Consider the following 20,743-nt stretch of genomic DNA (forward strand, 5'->3'; position numbering starts at 1 on the left):
ATTAAACAAAGAGTTATTAGCTGGATATTCATTAAACCATGTTTTCGTAGACAGAGTTATCTTGAACCGTCAAACAAACGTGTCCTCAATTAACTCCAAGTTTCTGCTAATATACAGAAAACATGGCAGTTCTTAATAGAGAGTATGCGCATGCGCAAGTGAATGGCACATCGAGTGGCAAATCGAGTGGCAAAGCAACAGGCAAAGTGAGTTTAACATTGTTTAACGTTGTTTAATGCAATCAGATAAGACTTTTCTGTGTGGATGTATGGGCTGTCAAGGCCAGAAAGTAGTAGTTTGCCACTCAGTAGGCGTTCCTGGTTTGATGATGATGTCACACGCATACCCTCTATTGCCATTCAGTTTACACAGTAACGATCCTGACAATCTGAGATAATATAGATCAGGGATTCTCAAACTTTTTCCATGTCAACTACACCCACATTAATGTACAGTGTGAAAATGTTTTGAGCCAGGGACCCCTATTCATGAGTCGTGTTGTTAAAATGTTTTTTTTCAAGATTTGTTTGAAAATATCTACAAGCTCATGTCACATTGTGACATACGCTATTTTCAAATAGCTGATAGTATATACAGGGTTAAAGTAGTTAACCCATTTAGGCCTACATTTTTTTTTTAATCCTTTATTTACCCAGGGTAGTAGCTGAGCACAAGTGCTCATTTTCAGCAACGCCCTGCTATGTTTCTATGTCAGTCGTACTTCGATTTTTCAAAAATAGCAGACCTACAAGCTCGTAGCGCGCCACTCGGTGGCGTGCTATGAGCTTGTAGATCTGCTATTTTTCAATAGCTAAAGCATAACATAATGCTAACACCAAAAGGGGTTCCTGCCCAAAATGGGTTAAAGTGATTTGATGCTATATTTGCCCCTCCTGCAGCTTTGAGGGTCTGTGTAAGACGACAGTGTGTAAACACAAACATTGAAGACAAAAGTGAGGACGCAAATTGTGATTGGCCAGAATGAGATGATGTATGATGACGTATGATGATAAGAGCGCCCCTCACTTCACAATCGTGTGATTTTTTTTTGTAATTCTACTGGGGACCCCCTCAAGGGCCCCTGGAGCCCCCTCAAGGGCCCCTGGAGCCCCCTCAAGGGCCCCTGGAGCTCCCTCAAGGGCCCCTGGAGCCCCCTCAAGGGCCCCTGGAGCCCCCTCAAGGGCCCCTGGAGCTCCCTCAAGGGCCCCTGGAGCCCCCTCAAGGGCTCCTGGAGCCCCCTCAAGGGCCCCTGGGGATGCTCAGACCTCACATTGAGAACCACTGCTTTAGGAAACAGAAAACGCATCCAGGCGAGTCACCAATGTTCTACAATCAGGAGAGAGAAACTGGGTCCTGTGTTTGGGAAGCAGTGGACTATAGTAGGCCTACATGTACGATCATTGATCTATCTGTGAGTGTGCGGAGATGGAACATGTATGGTCCAGCTGTGTGTGTAGAAAATGATCTGTGTGTGGAGATGGAGCAGAAACATACTTTGACTCATACAGTTATATGGTACAGTAGGTTGTTGACCTCATGTACATGTGTGACACCATTTTATCTTTACGAGGTCTTAAAGAAGCGTGCCTGAATTGACGTCCTGCCTGCGCACACAGGGTCCACTCTGAACCCCTGACCTCATCATGTCTTCATCTATTGGTGGAAACTAACTAGGGATGTCCCGATACACTTTTTTCGTTTCCGATCCAATCCCGATACCACCATTTCTGTGTTAGCCGATATCGATACTGAATACCGATACCAGAGAATAATATTTATAATACAAAAATAACAAATATCTTATTTTGAAGTCCACCGACCGGGAATAGTGTTCTAATACTTCTAATGGCATCAAATCAACATTTTAAATGTGTTTTATGCACATGCATTCCATATAGGGCTAGACCACACATGGACAAATGACACCATCATTTTTCTTAAAATAAATAAAATATTTAAGGTGTTTTTTAAACAAAAACATTTTCTATAGAGAGCAACTATTACATATGAAGGCACATTTGGCTTATTAGCCAGGGATCCTTTTAACAATAACAACAGGGTTGACCATGTACGCCTACTGCTCGTCAAAGACAGGGTCCATAACTCCATATCTTCTGACATTTAGGGGTCAGATCATAGACAATACTAAGCTAATGCTGACCAACAGGGCAAGAACAAAGGTGAATTCTGACTTCATAATTAGACAGCCATGTCTGACAATAAACCCAGAGCCATGTTGTTACACCTCTGACCTGCAGAGTGTGCTGTTGAACAACAAACAGAGGCATCGCCTCTTCCTCTAAGAAAAAGCCTGTCAAATATGAAGTCTAGTGCATGGCAGAGGCAGAGTTTACAACTATCTGTGACAAATACAATTAAGCGATATTACACGAGAGGGTAAGAAGTGCTGGACTCGGGACTCGAGGGGTCCCTGGACCCCGCTTTGAGAACCCCCTGTCACCCTGTGGTAAATGCACAAGGACGGAGGGAGAGCACCGCAGCTACAGAATCAAGATTAATCTCCATTTTATAATGGACGTACTTCACGGCAAAATAGCTGATCGAATGACGGACAGATGACGGCTTCCTATCTCGACTTTCAGGAGGAGTAGTTCCAGACTCTATATAACATTCAGGAGCCAGGAGTAGTTCCAGACTCTATATAACATTCAGGAGCCAGGAGTAGTTCCAGACTCTATATAACATTCAGGAGCCAGGAGTAGTTCCAGACTCTATATAACATTCAGGAGCCAGGAGTAGTTCCAGACTCTATATAACATTCAGGAGGAGGAGTTCCTGACTATATATAACTTTCAGGAGGTGTAGTTCCAGACTCTATATAACATTCAGGAGATGTAGTTCCAGACTCTATATAACATTCAGGAGGTGTAGTTCCAGACTCTATATAACATTCAGGAGGTGTAGTTCCAGACTCTATATAACATTCAGGAGGAGTAGTTCCAGACTCTATATAACATTCAGGAGGTGTAGTTCCAGACTCTATATAACATTCAGGAGATGTAGTTCCAGACTCTATATAACATTCAGGTGTAGTTCCAGACTCTATATAGCATTCAGGAGGAGTAGTTCCAGACTCTAGCATCCAGATATATTGTGAAATAGTTGTGTGGCTATGAGAGACTGTCGTCGACCCAAAAATGGGTCCCGACCAATATGGTTTGGGACGCAAGTGAGCTGAAAGTATACCTGCTGGCTAGATGGATGTGCAACATGTAGCTTCGGCAGTGACGGCACGGCTATGACGATGAACCACCCATCCATCTTCAACCGATTATCAGGAGTCGGGTCGCGGGGGCAACAGCTCCAGCAGACAGCCAACTTCATCCTGGGGGATCCCGAGGCGTTCCAAGGCCAGTTTGGAAATATCATCCTCCCATCTGATCCTTGGTCTGCCCCGGGGGTCTCCTTTCAGTGGGACATGCAACGAGGACCTCCCTAGGGAGACGCTCGGGAGACATCCTTAAACCCATTTTGACCTGAGATCAGATTCTAAAAATGTCTTCTACATCCTGACAGTTTTCTGAAAAAGCTATGTTTCTATGTCAGTCGTTCTTCGATTTTTCAAAAATAGCAGACCTACAAGCTCGTAGCGCGCCACTCGGTGGCGCGCTATGAGCTTGTAGATCTGCTATTTTTCAATAGCTAAATCATAACATAATGCTAACACCAAAAGGGGTTCCCGCCCAAAATGGGTTAATATGCCCGAAACACCATGAATGTGAGAAAGGCCACAAAGATACTGACATAATAAAACATCACCTTCAATAAACAAGTTATAATAATTTCTGTTTAATTATAATCAAGAAACAATAATACCCAGCAAAAACCAAACCCACGTTCTTATCTTTATAATTATGAGCAAACAAGGTACGAATGTGATCATAGAGAGTCTCTGTCCTCGGAGAGGTTTGAACTGGGTCTGTGCCCGTCAATCAAAGTGATAAGTAAAGATTGTCATCTGCTGAATGAAAACAATAATAAAACATGTTAGAATCGAGCCCAAGCATGAGCCGTCTGCAAAAAAGCACTGTATTACATTATTATTTTTGTCTTCCATCACAAAATGATTTGTTTAAAAACAAAACAAAATAAATCCCTTCTGTTAAACACACCTTAAGGGCCCGGGGTTATTTCATCCATTAATAAAATGTGCCCAGCGTTTATAGCGCCCCCCGGAGCACTTTTACCGACGGACCGGATGTTGTCCCGGATGTGGCTGTAGCAGCTAAGTGTAGCCAAAACACTCTCGATGCGACCGACAACAACGGGAGGCAAGATTAAATCTAACGTGGTTAGCGACTGGACAGCGTCTAACAGATAATCTTTAGACGGGATGATTTAGATCGCAAGTTTTAAGATTTTCGTTGTCGTCGGCTAAACAGGGGGGGAACATTTTCGATGACGTCTCACGGTTGCGCAACATCGAGGATTGCGCAACAAGCGCTCCTATAGGCTGTGGAGCGATGCGACCGGTTTTGATATCATTAATCTCCGCCTTGTTAATCAATCTCCGTCAGGGGCATCAGACCGTACTAAGTACCCGGACGCAGATCTCCGCCCCGGGCCCTTAACCCATTTAGGCCCGACGTCGACATTTAAAAAATGTAAATCATGACAGTTTTCTGAAAAAACCTGTGTTTCCATGTCAGTGGTGCTCAACCTTTTTCCTGTATTTGGCCGCCGACCCCTATCTGAAAATATGTTGTTCCAGGGACTCCCCCAGAAGCAAAGATTTGAGTTAAAAACGTTCGCTCTGAAAGAATATATATTCAAAGATTTGTGCCACATTTTCAAGATTTTTCAAAAATAGCAGACCTACAAGCTCGTAGCGCGCCACTCGGTGGCGCGCTACGTAGATCTTCTATTTTTCAATAGCTAAATTATAACATAATGCTTAAAACACCAAAAGGGGTTCCCGCCCAGAATGGGTTAAGGTGTAAATAGCGGCCGTTTCTCTCAGCACCAGAGCGATTATTAGTCGACAAATCACGTCGATTGTAATAATGAATTAAATGCAGGTAAAAAAAAATCACACCCGTGTGAACTGAGTGGTGTAAGGTATTATATAGCCTGGTCAGCTGTGGTCTGACGTAATGAAATCACACCCGTGTGAACTGAGTGACCATAGCAACCATGCTCATTTTTTTGGTACGAACAAACACGTGGACACGTGACCACGTAAACTAACAAAGCCAGTTGTTGGAGTGGTTTACACCACTCAAAAACACAATTCCTGATACATGTTCCGTCATGTGACGATGTCATGTGATGATGTCAAATGATGATGTCACGCACACCAAAAACAGCCGATCTACAAGCTCACAACGAGGTGCGGATGTGACGCTATGTGAGCTTGTCGATCGGCTATTTTCGGCACGCGCCATAACGTTAAGGTATAAATGGGGTGCGACGCGAGGTAAGGCTTGTTGAAAGAACACATCGCATCATGCGCTGGGAGTGTGTAGAAGGAACTTTAGTAAAAATTAATGCATTTTGTTGTATTGCACCTGTTGCCAAAATATTTGGTCATTACAGTAACTCAGCTCATGGCTGAACTCGTTTCAATTTAACTCGTATTTGTTTTTTTCTTTGGTCCTTTTGATCATAATAGATATACACAATGAGTATAAAGATCAGCATTATTATAGCAATTATAAAAAAAGCACTTCTTGGGGCTGAGCGACGACACATAATTAAGGCCACGTTAAAAAAACGGACTAAGCGTTCGGATCAAAGATAAATACAGCAGTGGCGTGCACAGACATTTAGAGGGGCAGGTGCTCAAGTTAAAAAAGGGCACCTTGTGCAGCGCGTGGAACCGGCCGGTTGCCTTAATCCATTTTGGGGCGGGAACCCCTTTTGGTGTTAGCATTATGTTATGCTTTAGCTATTGAAAAATAGCAGATCTACAAGCTCATAGCGCGCCACCGAGTGGCGCGCTACGAGCTTGTAGGTCTGCTATTAGGTAGGTCTGCTATTTTTTTTTCAAAAGGGCACATTGCCAAAAGGGCAGGGGGTGCTCTAGCACCCCCTAGTGTCTATCTGTGCACGCCACTGAAATACAGACAAGACAAGTTCCAGAGCACGTGCACGATGAATTCTGCTACGATATCCCGTTTCCACGAAGCATTCATAGCGTATAGGCTATATTCGAGCGAGACGGAAACGAACCGGAGATCATGACAGCATCTTGGGGAGTTTCACCGGTGCTCCCTCTCTCTCTTTCTCTCTCTCTCTCTCTCTCTCTTGAGTGAAGTAGTGTAGCGAACATGATTAATTTTGATACTGTACGATGTAGTTTAATTCGCTGTGTGTGTGTGTGTGTGCGTGTGTGTGTGTGTGTTTCAGAGAGAGAGAGAGAGAGAGAGAGAGAGAGAGAGAGAGAGAGAGAGAGAGAGAGAGAGGGACAGAGAGAGAGAGGGACAGAGAGAGCGAGAGAGAGAGAGAGAGAGAGAGAGAGAGAGAGAGGGACAGATAGAGAGAGGGACAGAGAGAGAGAGAGAGAGGGACAGACAGATAGAGAGAGAGAGAGAGAGAGAGAGAGAAGAGAGACAGAGAGAGAGAGGGACAGAGAGAGAGAGAGAGAGAGAGAGAGAGAGAGAGAGGGACAGAGAGAGAGAGGGACAGAGAGAGCGAGAGAGAGAGAGGGACAGAGAGAGAGAGGGACAGAGAGAGAGAGGGACAGAGAGAGAGAGAGAGAGGGACAGAGAGAGCGAGAGAGAGAGAGCGAGAGAGAGAGAGGGACAGACAGATAGAGAGAGAGAGAGAGAGAGAGAGAGAGAGAGAGAGAGAGAGAGAGAGAGAGAGAGCTGGTAAACCACTGCAAAAACGTGTAACTTGAGTTATATTTCTGTGTTCCCGTCTGACGTTGTCCAGGTATAGCGCGTGAAGTACATCACACGACGTAAAAGCGTGACTTGGTTTACGCGGTCTAAAAAGTGGTGGTCGACCGCAGAAAAGCGTTTGATCTGTTTAATTCCCGTCATGCATTTCTATGGTGAATAATAATTGGAGGATATAGCGCTGCTTTTCCCCAGTGCCGACTTTTGCCAAGCATCATCGTCGTCGTGTTCCAGGGCTCTCGATGTCCGGCGTTATTTTTTTTTGTTATTTCTTTTGGCAGAGCACCCTATAATAGGGAGCTTCAAGCTGAAAATAGTTTCGGAGAGAATCGAGGCGCCGCTCGTCATTTTTTGGTTTGACCCCTCCTAGCCGTTTGGTGAAAAACCCGGTCATTTCTTAAAAGACTCCGACTTGGAAATCGATACCACGGCCATGAGAAGAAGTTCCTTGTTTACCGTAATGTCAGCTATACGCCGTTTGTGCTAATAGTAAATGCAAATGACAGCATCGTTCCAGCAACGGTTCATATGGTTTTAACGCTGCGGGCGTCAATAAACAACTCGCTGTGCTCTTAGTATAAGAAGCGCTCTGGAGATAACCGAAAGCACAAAAATAATAAAACACGGACAGAAAAGGAAGGCATGGGGTCCAAGTCCCGCTCATGTCGAGGCCTCGGCCACAGTGTTGGGAGAGCAAACAGGACCAGGTGGAGTGTTCCAGGTGGACCAGGACCAGGACCAGGTGGACCAGGACCAGGTGGAGTGTTCCATGAGTCTCTTTGGGAATCCAGCTTGATATTCTTTGGAGTTTTTTTGAACATTAACCCATTTTGACCTGCGACTCTAAGATTCTAAAAATGTCTTCTACATCCTGACAGTTTTCTGAAAAAACTATGTTTCTATGTCAGTGGTTCTTCGATTTTTCAAAAAAATAGCAGACCTACAAGCTCGTAGCGCGCCACTCGGTGGCGCGCTATGAGCTTGTAGATCTGCTATTTTTCAATAGCTAAAGCATAGCATAATGCTAACACCAAAAGGGGTTCCCGCCCAAAATGGGTTAAACCAAGTTGTGCCGTGGACCACGTGAATAAGAGGGGGGGGGGGGGGGAAACAGTTATTGGGTTGGATGTGATGACAGTCTATAGCATCACAGCACAGTGTTCTCCGATTGGATCTCTGCCTCCTCCGCGGGTGGGTTTGGGGAGGAGTGCTCATGACCAGCAGAGCTCTCCCCCTGTTGGTCCGCGGCAATCACAGGTACGAAGGCTCGTCCAATCCCCTTGGTGAAGAACAGCCCTCCGTCTGTAAAAAAAAAAGGCCAATCGGAGAGAAAGAGAGAGAGAGAGAGGTCAACGGCGCAATCGGCGTCCTCAACACGCCACCAGAAAGACGAACCGGGCCAAAACACAAACACCACCACAGACTCTTTGGTTTTGCTTTTCCGAACCGTTTTCTGCCCAATTTTGTGGTTGTCAATTGAGCGTCGCAGTCCCGCCCCCTACCGTGGCCCAGGAAATGAATCCCAATGCATTTTTCCTCATAGACATAGACAAAAATAGTTATTTAAAGACGGTTACGCCGCGGACAAAGCCAACTCGAGTCGTGACAACTCATGACAACACAAACAATATTTTGGACCAAACAAATAATTACAAAGAAGACAAAAAGTGTTGTAACCTGCCGTTTTTTTCTTCTTTCTAATTATTTGTTCGGCCCAAAAGATTGTGTTTGTTGTCATGATTTGTCACGACTCGAGTTGGCTTTGTCCGCGGCGTAAACGTCTTTAAATAAATACTTGTCTATGAGGAAAATTAACGGAGAATCATTTCCTGGGCCCTGGTAGGGGGCGGGACTGCGACGCTCTATTGGCCCTCATGTGTACTGCGGTCCCTTGTCATGATGTAACTCAACTCATTCACCGCCACCAGGGGGCGCCAAAAGTCCCAGACCGCCACCATATATATATTATTTTATTTTATATATATATATATTTATATATTAAATTATAAAACACGAAAAACACGTCCTTGGCGCTCCAGGACATCATGAAAAAGAAGTTAAATAAGTCCTTGGCGACCATTGAGTTAATACCTCCAGTCAGTCCTTTGATTAGAAACTTACATTCCAAAATATTCTCCTCATAAAACAATGAAAATGATTTAACTTTTGTTTGCATTTGCTTATGGAATATCAACTTCTAATCAGTCCACCAACTGTTGACGGCAAATATTTGAAGTTACATAATGGCAAGCCCAAACATCGACCATATAGTAGTCCTTTCGATTTAACCCATTTTGGGCGGGAACCCCTTTTGGTGTTAGCATTATGTTATGCTTTAGCTATTGAAAAATAGCAGATCTACAAGCTCATAGCGCGCCACCGAGTGGCGCGCTATGAGCTTGTAGGTCTGCTATTTTTTGAAAAATCGGGATGTAGAAGACATTTTTAGAATCTGATCTCAGGCCAAAATGGGTTAAGACACACACACACACACACACACACACACACACACACACACACACACACACACACACACACACACACACACACACACACACACACACACACACACACACACACACACACACACACACACACACACACACACACACACACACACACACACACACACACACACACACACACACACACACACACACACACACACACACACACACACACACACACACACACACGTCTTCTCACTGTGTGTAAGACACTAAGGATTGCTTCCAAGTTCCTATACATGTCGTAGGTCATTGAATTTACAGTGTCACAATGAACAACACATTTGGATTCTAATTCAGATATGTTGGTTCAATAATAATAATACACGCATACAATTTGTATAGCGATGTTCTAAGTGCGCAAAGTCGCTTTCTGTGTTAAGAGCGTAATCCTTGGTGCCACAACTCATCGGTTTTTCTAGATGTACCCCCACGCCAGGAGCACTAGAAAATGTGCACTGCAGCGTCCAGTTGGAGATGTAATGTCTGTTAGTTAGTTGGGTTAGGCAAGTTAGTAAAGCAAAAAAAAGGCAGGCCGCGTTACTGTTAACAGCCAAAAGCCAGCCCAGACCTCAGCAACCACATGCATGTCAGCAGGCCTGTCACAGTTATTACACAGGGGTTGAATTGTTGATGAATTTAATGCATCGGACCACAAGGGAAACAAGTCCTCAGGACTTTTTTGTGCTATCCTTTTAGCCTAAGGGCTCCATTTTCGTCACCGTTAAACCCCTTATCCCTAAACTTCTTTGTATTTTATTTTGCAAAACATTTTTGAATAGTTAAAATGGCCAGTCTACAAGCTCACGATGTGTCAATGTAGATTGGCTAGTTGAACTATTCATAAATGTTTTTCAAAATGGTAAAAAAGGCAAAGAAGTTTAGGGATAAGGGGTTTAGCGGTGACGAAAATGGAGCCCTAAATGTTTGAGAAAAAATAAATCGATCAATGGCCTGATGGCAATCAGTTTGAGCTAATTGCACTTATTTTGCACAATCAGAATCATAAAAAACAGCTGGATGACGTCTACAGATTACATTTATCATTATTTTCATGTCGTTGCTCGTGATCCTTTAACCATTTTCATCTTGGTGTCCCTATTTTGGGCATTTCGGGTAAATACAAAATCGGACAATTTAGAAGCACAAATAGCAGTTCTACAAGCTCGCGGAGCATCGCATCATGATTTCTTTGAACATTTCTGTTTTTTTGTCAAAAATAAATGTAATTTTCATTCACACTAATTTTTCTTTTTTTAATTATCATTAACCACAAATATTGGTAGGACAATACATGGCCTGCGTAGGTTTTACGATAACGACAGCCATACATGTTAGCAACTGCTGGGAGAGCAAGAAGGATTAGTGGGTTTACTAATGCAATATACTGCAGTACCGTACATAGAGTACAGTATTGGTATATTGTACATGGATGGACATACAGCAACACATAACAGCATGCCGCATTCTCTTCTGTTATTTGTCTTTCATCCTCCACGATCCCGTGCACACACACACACACACACACACACACACACACGCGCGCACGCACGCACACGCGCGCACGCACACGCACGCGCACGCACGCACACGCACACACACCCTCCCTCTGTCAGGTGGAAACCATATCTCCTAAAACTGTTACTTCCCAGGATTCAAATTCAAAAGTCGACCAAATCGACAAGCTGGAACTGAGCTTGTGGATCTGCTACTTTTGATGCTTTTGTGCAGTTGTTTTTGGCAGCAAATTTCTATTTTAGTTTTAGTCGTGGTCTCTTGAATGGCTTTCATTTAGTTTGAGTCACATTTTAGTCACCCGGAATGTTTTAGCGTTAGTCTAGTTTTAGTCGACTAAATATCATAAGATTTTAGTCAACTAAATCTACAGGTGATTTAAGGTGGCCTTACACTAGCCGGTAATCGGGCATTTTTGACGCTCGGGGGGTGCCCGACCGCTCAAAGCGCGATCGGGATCGGCCCGATCAACATCAAGAATGTTGGATATTTGCTCTGCCCCGCTCCGATTATCCTGTAGTGTGTGGTGCTATCAGAAAATCGGCTAGTGTAAGGCCACCTTTAGTCGACAAAAATGTGTTTTGTTGGGCCTTGATGCCGTCGTAATGGCTGATTTTATACTTGCTGATTTTATACTTGCTGAAAATAGCCGATCTACAAGCAATGACTTATCCTGGATCTCTTGTCCACTAGTCCCTTCCCAACAATTTAGTCTAGTTTTTATTTGTCGACAAAATCGACAGTATATTTAGTCATAGTTGTAGTCATCGTAGCTTAGTTTTCCTTTAGTTTCCATTTAGTTTTCGCCAGTGAAAAAAGGTAGTCGACGGACATTCTTCGTCTCAGTTTTCAGACGAAAACAACACTGCTTTTGTGTGCTGCTGTAGTATGATCAAGGAGGGCGTTGGTTAATTCACGGGGGGAAACAAGCAAAAGTTAAAGGAGCATTCAGTGATTTGGGTGATTTGGAAAACCACCCAGTCCGCCCGGTAACAAAATGTGCACATGCACGCTCTACAGTGGGGGGAAGTGCAACAGGCCAACAGCATGTGCACCCCAGTCGATCATGATTGGAGGAAGGCCCCTCTCATCCTGATTGGATGAAGGCTTTGCCACCCGCCACCACAACTGAAACTAGGGTTTTTTGACCCCAGGGGCTCACTGGGGACAGGGAGGAACTCCTTATATGGTCAGCACACTCTATAGTAGGGAGGATTATCCAGAAAAAAAGAAAAAATAAGTGATATTTGAATGAAGTAAAATCACTGAATCCTCCTTTAACATATAAGGAGATAAGAGGTTTCCGCTCGACAGCAAAGACACACACAGACTGCTGCACGACGACAACAACAACAACAACAAGACATGCAGGCCAATCGGAGGTGTTTAAACGCGTTCAGCCAACCAACCAGGGTCCTCTTACCATCACCTGCCTTTCAAAAGCTCATCTTAAAGGCAGGCCCGAGCAGCTCACACATCTGCAACGTTTACAGAATGTTCCCATCATGCATTGCTTTCAGAACAACACCACACAATTTACAGTTGGAGGCCATCGATATTGTCCTTTTCTTTTTGCTGAGGTTTGCGTGATCTGCGCAAAAGGACAGCTAACCCATTTTGGGCGGGAACCCCTTTTGGTGTTTTAAACATTATGTTATAATTTAGCTATTGAAAAATAGCAGATCTACAAGCTCATAGCGCGCCACCGAGTGGCGCGCTACGAGCTTGTAGGTCTGCTATTTTTGAAAAATCGTGAAAATTTGTATTTCAGAAAACTGGAGGATTTAGAAGGATTTTTTTAAATGTTGAGGTCAGGCCTAAATGGGTCAAATGATAAGGGACAATATCGGTGGCACCCAACTGTACATTCAAGGGCAAGCTGGACGGGAGGCGGTGAAACCCACGAACAGCCGAGAATTACTCACGAACGATGAGGTGAAATCACATGATACCGGATGCTCACGGTATCATTCAACAGGCAGTGCTTTCAGTCGTTACGCAGTTCAGACTAACAACGTTAAGCAGAAGTTAGTGACCATTAATATTATTATTATTATTATTATTAGGGGACTGCAGGCTCACGCCCATGGCTTATCCACCGTAGTCTGAAGACTACATGTTTCAGACTGCACCTCACCCTCCTAGCACTCACCTCTTCAGACTCACCCCTTAGCACTCACCTCTTCACACTCACCCCTTAGCACTCAGCTCTTCAGACTCACCCCTAGAACCCACCCCCTAGCACTCACCTCTTCAGACTCACCCCTTAGCACTCAGCTCTTCAGACTCACCCCCTAGCACTCACCCCCTAGCATTCACCTCTTCAGACTCACCCCCTAGCATTCACCTCTTCAGACTCACCCCCTAGCACTCACCTCTTCACACTCACCCCCTAGCATTCACCTCTTCAGACTCACCCCTTAGCACTCAGCTCTTCAGACTCACCCCCTAGCACTCACCCCCTAGCATTCACCTCTTCAAACTCACCCCCTAGCATTCACCTCTTCAGACTCACCCCCTAGCATTCACCTCTTCAGACTCACCCCCTAGCATTCACCTCTTCAGACTCACCCCCTAGCACTCACCTCTTCACACTCACCCCCTAGCACTCACCTCTTCACACTCACCCCCTTGCACTCACCTCTTCAGACTCACCCCCTAGCATTCACCTCTTCAGACTCACCCCCTAGCATTCACCTCTTCAGACTCACCCCCTAGCACTCACCTCTTCACACTCACCCCCTAGCACTCACCTCTTCACACTCACCCCCTAGCACTCACCTCTTCAGACTCACCCCCTAGCACTCACCCCTTCACACTCACCCCCTAGCACTCACCTCTTCACACTCACCCCCTAGCACTCACCTCTTCACACTCACCCCCTAGCACTACCTCACCCTGTGACTGTTTGACCTTGTTGGCCGAACAGAGCTCATGCCCACTCTGAGCTCACATGTGTTAAGTGTCTCTGGATACACAGTGTGTGTCTGCTAAAAGCCTAAACTGCACCAGTTGTAATTCTAATGGTCTTCTTGTAGAATATTTCCACTCCATCTGGATGTGATGAACGAACGTTCCATTCATTGTGACTGTACAAACGCTCCAGCGTACGTTGTGACCACAACGGAAAGAAGCTCTCCAGCTGGTTATCCTTTTTGACAGATTATGTACAAAAAACATGTTCATTTCTGTCAGTAAAAACGTCAATCGACCAAAGAGTTGGGCCAAAGACGAGTTTCCTCAAGGAAAAAAAAACAATTTTATGCACACACGGTCATACGTCGGCACGCATGCATGCACATAAACACACACACGTTCACTAGGGCTGTCAGGTAATTGATTGTAAAGACATAAATTAGTAGTAGGTGTGGCTCACTGGCTGCTACTCTGTGTTTTCTAATCATAGGCCTGACGTCGAAATAAAAAAAAAGTTCACTCTGAAAGAATATATATTCAAAGATTTGTGCCGCATTATTACGATTTTTCGAAAATAGCAGACCTACAAGCTCGTAGCGCGCCACTCGGTGGCGCGCTATGAGCTTGTAGATCTGCTATTTTTCAACAGCTAAAGCATAACATAATGCTTAAAACACCAACAGGGGTTCCCGCCCAAAATGGGTTTTTATTCAACCATTCAAACACAGAGAACTAGAAAGGTCGCAATTTAAAAAAATTGCAAAGTGTGGTTGCCACAGTCGCTTACATAGGCCCCTCCCACTAACGTTGCTAGCCAATTACACTAACGTGGACCCCAAAAATCATGATTTTGCGAGAAATGGTTAAAGTATTCGCATTTGCGGCGCCCCCTATAGATGAAAATGTAATTGCTTTTGGCTTTTGGTTGATTAAACCACCCCGGACATGTCATTCAAATTTGGGATGGATTGGACATTCCGTTCGTGATTTATGGCATTTTTTGTGATATAGGCCCCTCCTACTAACTTCGGACAACGATTACGGCCGAACGATACGCACTACCAAAATTCTGCCGATGTTGTTTCAATCGGATAGGTCCAGAGATCATGTGTGCCAATTTTTGTGAGATTTGGACAAACTCTGTAGAAGGAGCAGCAAAAAGTGTGTTTTGGATAAAATTCAAAATGGCGGAAAATCTATCATGATGCAAATGGGTGTGGCCTATATGGGGAGATGACCCAAGGAATCCAGGGAAATATAATTTTGATTTTACGACCTACGGTTCAAGAGTTATAAGCCAAAACGTAAAGTGGGCTGTTATAGCGCCACCATGAGGCCGAACGATAACATTATAAGTTAATTCATTTTAGTAATTATTATGAACCTCCCCTCCAAGTTTTGTAACTATAGCCCTTACAGTCTCTGAGGGAAAAATACTTGAATGTGATTTTTCGCATTTTCCCATTCATGTCAATGGGTAAATTTAATTCACTAATAAATTAATATCAATTAAACTATACAACATTTCTCTTAATAAAATACAAGCACACCATTCCCGATGAAGCCGGTCAATTTGAGATATGACTCAAGTGCGTGCTGCCAAAACTGTGGGAGGAGTAGCGAATTAAAAAAAAGACTACTCCAGTGGAATAATAAAGTGTTACAATTGCAATAGTCTGGTTGCCCTGTTAGGGCAACCAGACTAATTAGCGCAAGTGAACTCCACCGGGCACCGGTTCATGCTTTTGTCTAAATCTCATGGCCGCAACGGTACTGATGTATATATACTGTACTGCATTATATGTGCATGATGTCTATGCAAAATAGAGCAGTAGTAATAACAGGCCTATTTTCAAGACCAAAAAAGTCTAACGTACATGTAATTTCTGAGCTCATTTTGACAGCACTGACAATGTACACTAACACAATTCCGTTTGAAGACTCAATCCTGAACTCAGAGTGTAACAAACGTACGTTTTGTACACAGTTTCTTGGGAAAAAACAGTACGTACCCCCCAAAAAAAGCCTTTGGTGGTACGTACTGTACCGCCCGCTTCCACTTCTAGAGAGCGGATCTCGGGCCGCTCACGCTCTCCTTTAGCGCTCCACTTCCGGCCGCACGCGTCTCTGTTCACATTCCTAACATTCCTAAACTCTACACGTTGTAACAGGATCCGCTGACAGATTCTGCTGCGGAGCTCTGAATCTGTGCCGATGAGAGATTACAAAACGGACTAACCGACACCGAGGATTCATTTCACCGAGAACTCGACACGAGAGGATAAAAAAAACCTATCGACGTTACGTCGCCGTTACCTGTTATGATCTTGGAGGCGGAGCCCAGGAAACCGCCGTCGTCGTCGTCGTCATTGGCCGGCGGTGGCTGAGGGGGCGGCGGCATGTTGGGCCGGGGGCGGGGCTTGGGGGCGGGCCTAGCGGGGCGGGGCAGCGAGCCGGTGGGGTAAGGGCTCTGCGACCCGCCGGTGGGGTAAGGGTTCTGCGGGAGGAGAAGGGGCGCGTCGTGATGATGCTGCGGAGGAGGGGGCGTGCCCGGAGGGGTGGGGCTCGGGGTGCTGCGCGGAGACGACTCAGGCTCGCCGCCCTGGTGGTGGTGGTGGGCTGGAGGCGGGGGCTGCGGGGGCGGGTGGAACGGGGCGTGGCTCGGACTGTCTTTGCCGGCGTGGTGGCGCCGAGGCGCGGCGGCGGGGTGGGGCGAGCCCGTAGGGGTCTGCTGCTGGTTGTTGCTGAAAGGACTGGCCAGTTTGGGAGGAGCCGGGGCCTGTTTCTTAGTGCCTGGAGAGAGAGAGAGAGAGAGAGAGAGAGAGAGAGGAGAGGAACCGTCGAATTATATTCAAAGCTATTTATCCCATTCAGGCCTGACCTCAAAATTTTAAAAAAAAATCTTCTAAATCCTCCAGTTTTCTGAAATAAATATTTTCACGATTTTTCAAAAATAGCAGACCTACAAGCTCGTAGCGCGCCACTCGGTGGCGCGCTACGAGCTTGTAGATCTGCTATTTTTCAATAGCTAAATTATAACATAATAATGTTTAAAACACCAAAAGGGGTTCCCGCCCAAAATGGGAAATATTAGCAAGAAAACCCGGGCTGGAAAAATTGTATATGTGTGTGTAGAACGATTGTAACAGCGATACGATACGTATCACGATACATGGTTGACGATACGATACATGGACGATATTGGTTCATTATGGCGATACGATCCGTTACGATTCAAGGATTTGAAATCGATAGTAGCTATTTAAAATACATTGACATTATTTTAAACGAAGTGATTAAACCCCTTTTTATTTTTTCTTCACAAAATTGCTAAATACCACACACAAAAGTATAATAGTATTGATACAATCGATTATTTGCATAGAAAAACGATTCGATACCGATTATTTGTATTGCAAAACGATTCGATACATAGTCAATGTTGCCGTTTTCATTTCAATATACTTTGATTATTGAAATTAAAATCGATTTTTTTATGCAGTTACTACATCGTTACACCCCTAATATATATATATATATATATATATATATATATGGTAATGACATATTTCAAAGTATCAATTTCTAATCAATGGAGCAATTACATCATGGAAAGGTAACTACACAACCCAAACCTCTACCAAACGTATCCTGGCCCTAATTTCCATGACGTTGAAGTTCAGCCATGGACTCCTCCGATCGTCGATATAAAGATCAGAGGGAACCCCTCACTCACTCACCTCTGCGCATCAGGTGTGGACTGGGCCCCCGGGAGCCCCCCTGAGAGTGGGGGGTCCCCGCTGTCAGGTAGACCGACCCGTTCCTCTGGGGAGGTGGGGTGGAGGTGAGCTCACGGGCCGGGCTGCGGAAAAACACACACAAGGTCAAGATTATAACGGTGCGGGGCGAGAGGTACAGTGAACTATACTAAATAGTGGTTCTCAACCTGTGGTACCAGGGGCCCCACTGGTGGACGGCGAGGGTATTGCAAGTGGGCCTCCCAAATAGTTGCCAGAAGACAAAGATTTGAATTAATCCATTCTGGGCGGGAACCCTGTTTGGTGTTTTAAGCATTATGTTATACTTTAGCTATTGACAAATAGCAGATCTACAAGCTAATAGCGCGGCACTCTGCTATTTTTGAAAAATCGAGAAAATGTGGCGCAAATCTTATATATTCTGTCACAGCAAACGTTTTTAACTCAAAGCTTTGCTTCGGGGGGGGGGGGGGGGGGGGGGGTCGGCGGGCATATTACATAAAATTGTTGGGGTCCTTGACATGAAATATTGAGCACCACTGATATAGAAACATAGGAATTTCAGAAAACTATCAGGATTTAGAAGACATTTGTTAAATTTCGAGGTCAGGCCTAAATGGGTTAAAAAGTGATACTGATAAATGCAAACTATGTTAGTTCCATTGATCCAAGGAGGAACACCATCTATCGGACTGATTATTAGCTCTGAAAATTGCATGCGGCCCACCCATCTGACCTGTTAAGTGGCGTGATGGGTGGGGGTGGGGTGGTGGGCCCACCCATCTGACCTGTTAAGTGGCGTGATGGGTGGGTGGGCCCACCCATCTGACCTGTTAACCCACCCATCTGACCTGTTAAGTGGCGTGATGGGTGGGCCCGGCCACAAAGGCTTCCACGAAGTGGGCCCTGATCCAGAACAGGTTGAGACTCCACTGAACTAACCGATTCAATCAATTACGAAAGAATAATCAATTTGGAACATTTTCAAATATTCCCCAAAAATAAAAATATTCTATACAATCTGACAACACACAATTTTCTCTTTTTTTAATTGTTTTTATTCAACTTATAAAATATGGCTTAAGTAGTTGATTAAAAAGTCTATATAGAATTTGTCACGCAGATTTGTTGATTGAAGATTTAATCAAATTAAAGGACCACTTCACCACTTTTCAACATCTCTTCATATAATTGGTCCTCACTAATGTTCATGATAAAACACCACCATTTTTTCCTACTCAGTCTGTGTCTCATAGGAGGGCTTTGGGCAGTTCGGACACCCGTCCACCAGTGACACCAGTGACACCACAATTTTTTCCTGTGTCTCATAGGAAGGCTGTGGGCAGTTCAGAAACCCGTCCACCAGTGACATCATCATTAGGCAACAAGATTTGTTTTAAAATATATTTAGATTTTCATTATCGTGAGAACGATGGCTTCAACTTTTGCATTGCAACTTTTCAGGAAAAGAAAGCCTGCCGTTTCTATTAGCTTGGATTCACCATCGATGATGTCACTGGTGGACGGGTTTCTGAACTGCCCACAGCCTTCCTATGAGACACAGGAAAAAATTGTGGTATTTTATCATGAACATTAGTTAGGACCAATTATAGGAAGAGAAGTTGAAAAGTGGTGAAGTGGTCCTTTAAACAAAACAGCAAAAAGTGCTACTCAATTACTTGCCTATTCAAAAAAAGAACAATCAAATAATACAATAGAATCAATAGTTGCAATATAATAATAATCCAATTAGCAGTCAATGTGTCAGGGCAGACACAGCGAGGGAGGACTCATGTTCACCTGTTGAGGCAGGCATATGGCTGACCTCTGCTGCAGGCTGAACCTTAGTTATTTATTATAACCTTAGTTTTGCTTTTAAATATGTTTGTATAAACTGTTTTAACCTGTTGTACGGCGACCTTGAGTGCCCTGAAAGGCGCCTTATAAATAAAATGTATTATTATTATTATGCAGAACATCCAACTCTTCATGGCGTTTCATGGAGCACCGCTTATTTATCCCATTTAGGCCCGACGTCAAAAAAAAAAAACGTTCGCTCTGAAAGAATATATATTCAAAGATTTGTGCCGCATTTTTACGATAAAAAAAAATAGCAGACCTACAAGCTCGTAGCGCGCCACTCGGTGGCGCGCTATGAGCTTGTAGATCTGCTATTTTTCAATAGCTAAAGTATAACATAATGCTTAGTTAAAACACCAAAAGGGGTTCCCGTCCAGAATGGGTTATGATGATGACGTTGCACACAATGCTCATCACAAACACATAAACACATTGTTACGTTTTTGATTTGATATGATTCAGACGTGAACGAGAGGCTGCAGAAATTGAGGAGTCTCTTTCAGGAGGTTGATAATAAAAAAACGGTTCGCCGATGCGTGCCGCGTGCGAGGTGAGACGCATGCGGCCGCAACGGGAAAGGCTTCCAGACCACATGACAGACAGACAGACAGACAGACAGACAGACAGACAGACAGGCCTACATGATGGAGGGCGAGGATAAGAAGCTTCCAGTAAATCAGTGGTTCTCTTAACATTTTCATCCAAACCAAAATGTATTTATTAGGCTTTGAGAGAATGTTGTGCCCAGGGATAAGGACAAGAATTGTGTTGTACATTTTTTGTTGGGGACCCCCTGGAACCCACCTCAAGGTCCCCTGGGGGTCCCCATGGAACCCACCTCAAGGTCCCCTGGGGGTCCCCCTGGAACCCACCTCAAGGTCCCCTGGGGGTCCCCATGGAACCCACCTCAAGGTCCCCTGGGGGTCCCCATGGAACCCACCTCAAGGTCCCCTGGGGGTCCCCCTGGAACCCACCTCAAGGTCCCCTGGGGGTCCCCATGGAACCCACCTCAAGGTCCCCTGGGGGTCCCCATGGAACCCATCTCAAGGTCCCCTGGGGGTCCCCGGACGGAAGTAGAACTCTGAGAACCACTGCTCTAAAACAATCAACTCCCTCCGGAAGCAATTTTAGAGATGAATTTAGCATTTTGCATGAAGCTGAACCAAGCAAATTACAAGATTTAAGATTGAATTCTTCTTTCATCATTTCAATAGCTGTCGGGGGAAAACAGAAAACGTCAACGTTTGCCTGCGCAGCAGACACACAGCAAAACAACCAAGACAAATAAATCAAAGTTAAATCAAGTTAAATCAAAATGAACACT

The 20,743-nt window shown here is 44.6% G+C and overlaps 1 protein-coding gene across 2 annotated transcripts in view; it reads right to left on the reverse strand.

The window, feature by feature from the left end:
* Positions 1–3,790: 3,790 nt before the first annotated feature.
* LOC306936084 (uncharacterized protein) overlaps positions 3,791–20,743 on the reverse strand; it is a 28,395-nt gene continuing 11,442 nt past the window's right edge. The window contains exons 3-6 of one of the 2 annotated variants that reach the window (XM_079519520.1): positions 17,542–17,663; positions 16,118–16,594; positions 12,309–12,363; positions 8,026–8,165 (exon numbers count right to left, since the gene is read on the reverse strand). In XM_079519520.1, coding sequence (XP_079375646.1) covers positions 12,356–12,363; positions 16,118–16,594; positions 17,542–17,663 — 607 coding nt within the window. In that variant the 3' untranslated portion in view covers positions 8,026–8,165; positions 12,309–12,355. Of the gene's footprint in view, positions 8,166–12,308; positions 12,364–16,117; positions 16,595–17,541; positions 17,664–20,743 lie in introns of both variants that reach the window. The other variant, XM_079519519.1, reaches the window with a different exon arrangement.

Source organism: Electrona antarctica (genome assembly GCF_951216825.1).
Source record: "Electrona antarctica genome assembly, chromosome: 14".
Classification (NCBI taxonomy): domain Eukaryota; kingdom Metazoa; phylum Chordata; class Actinopteri; order Myctophiformes; family Myctophidae; genus Electrona; species Electrona antarctica.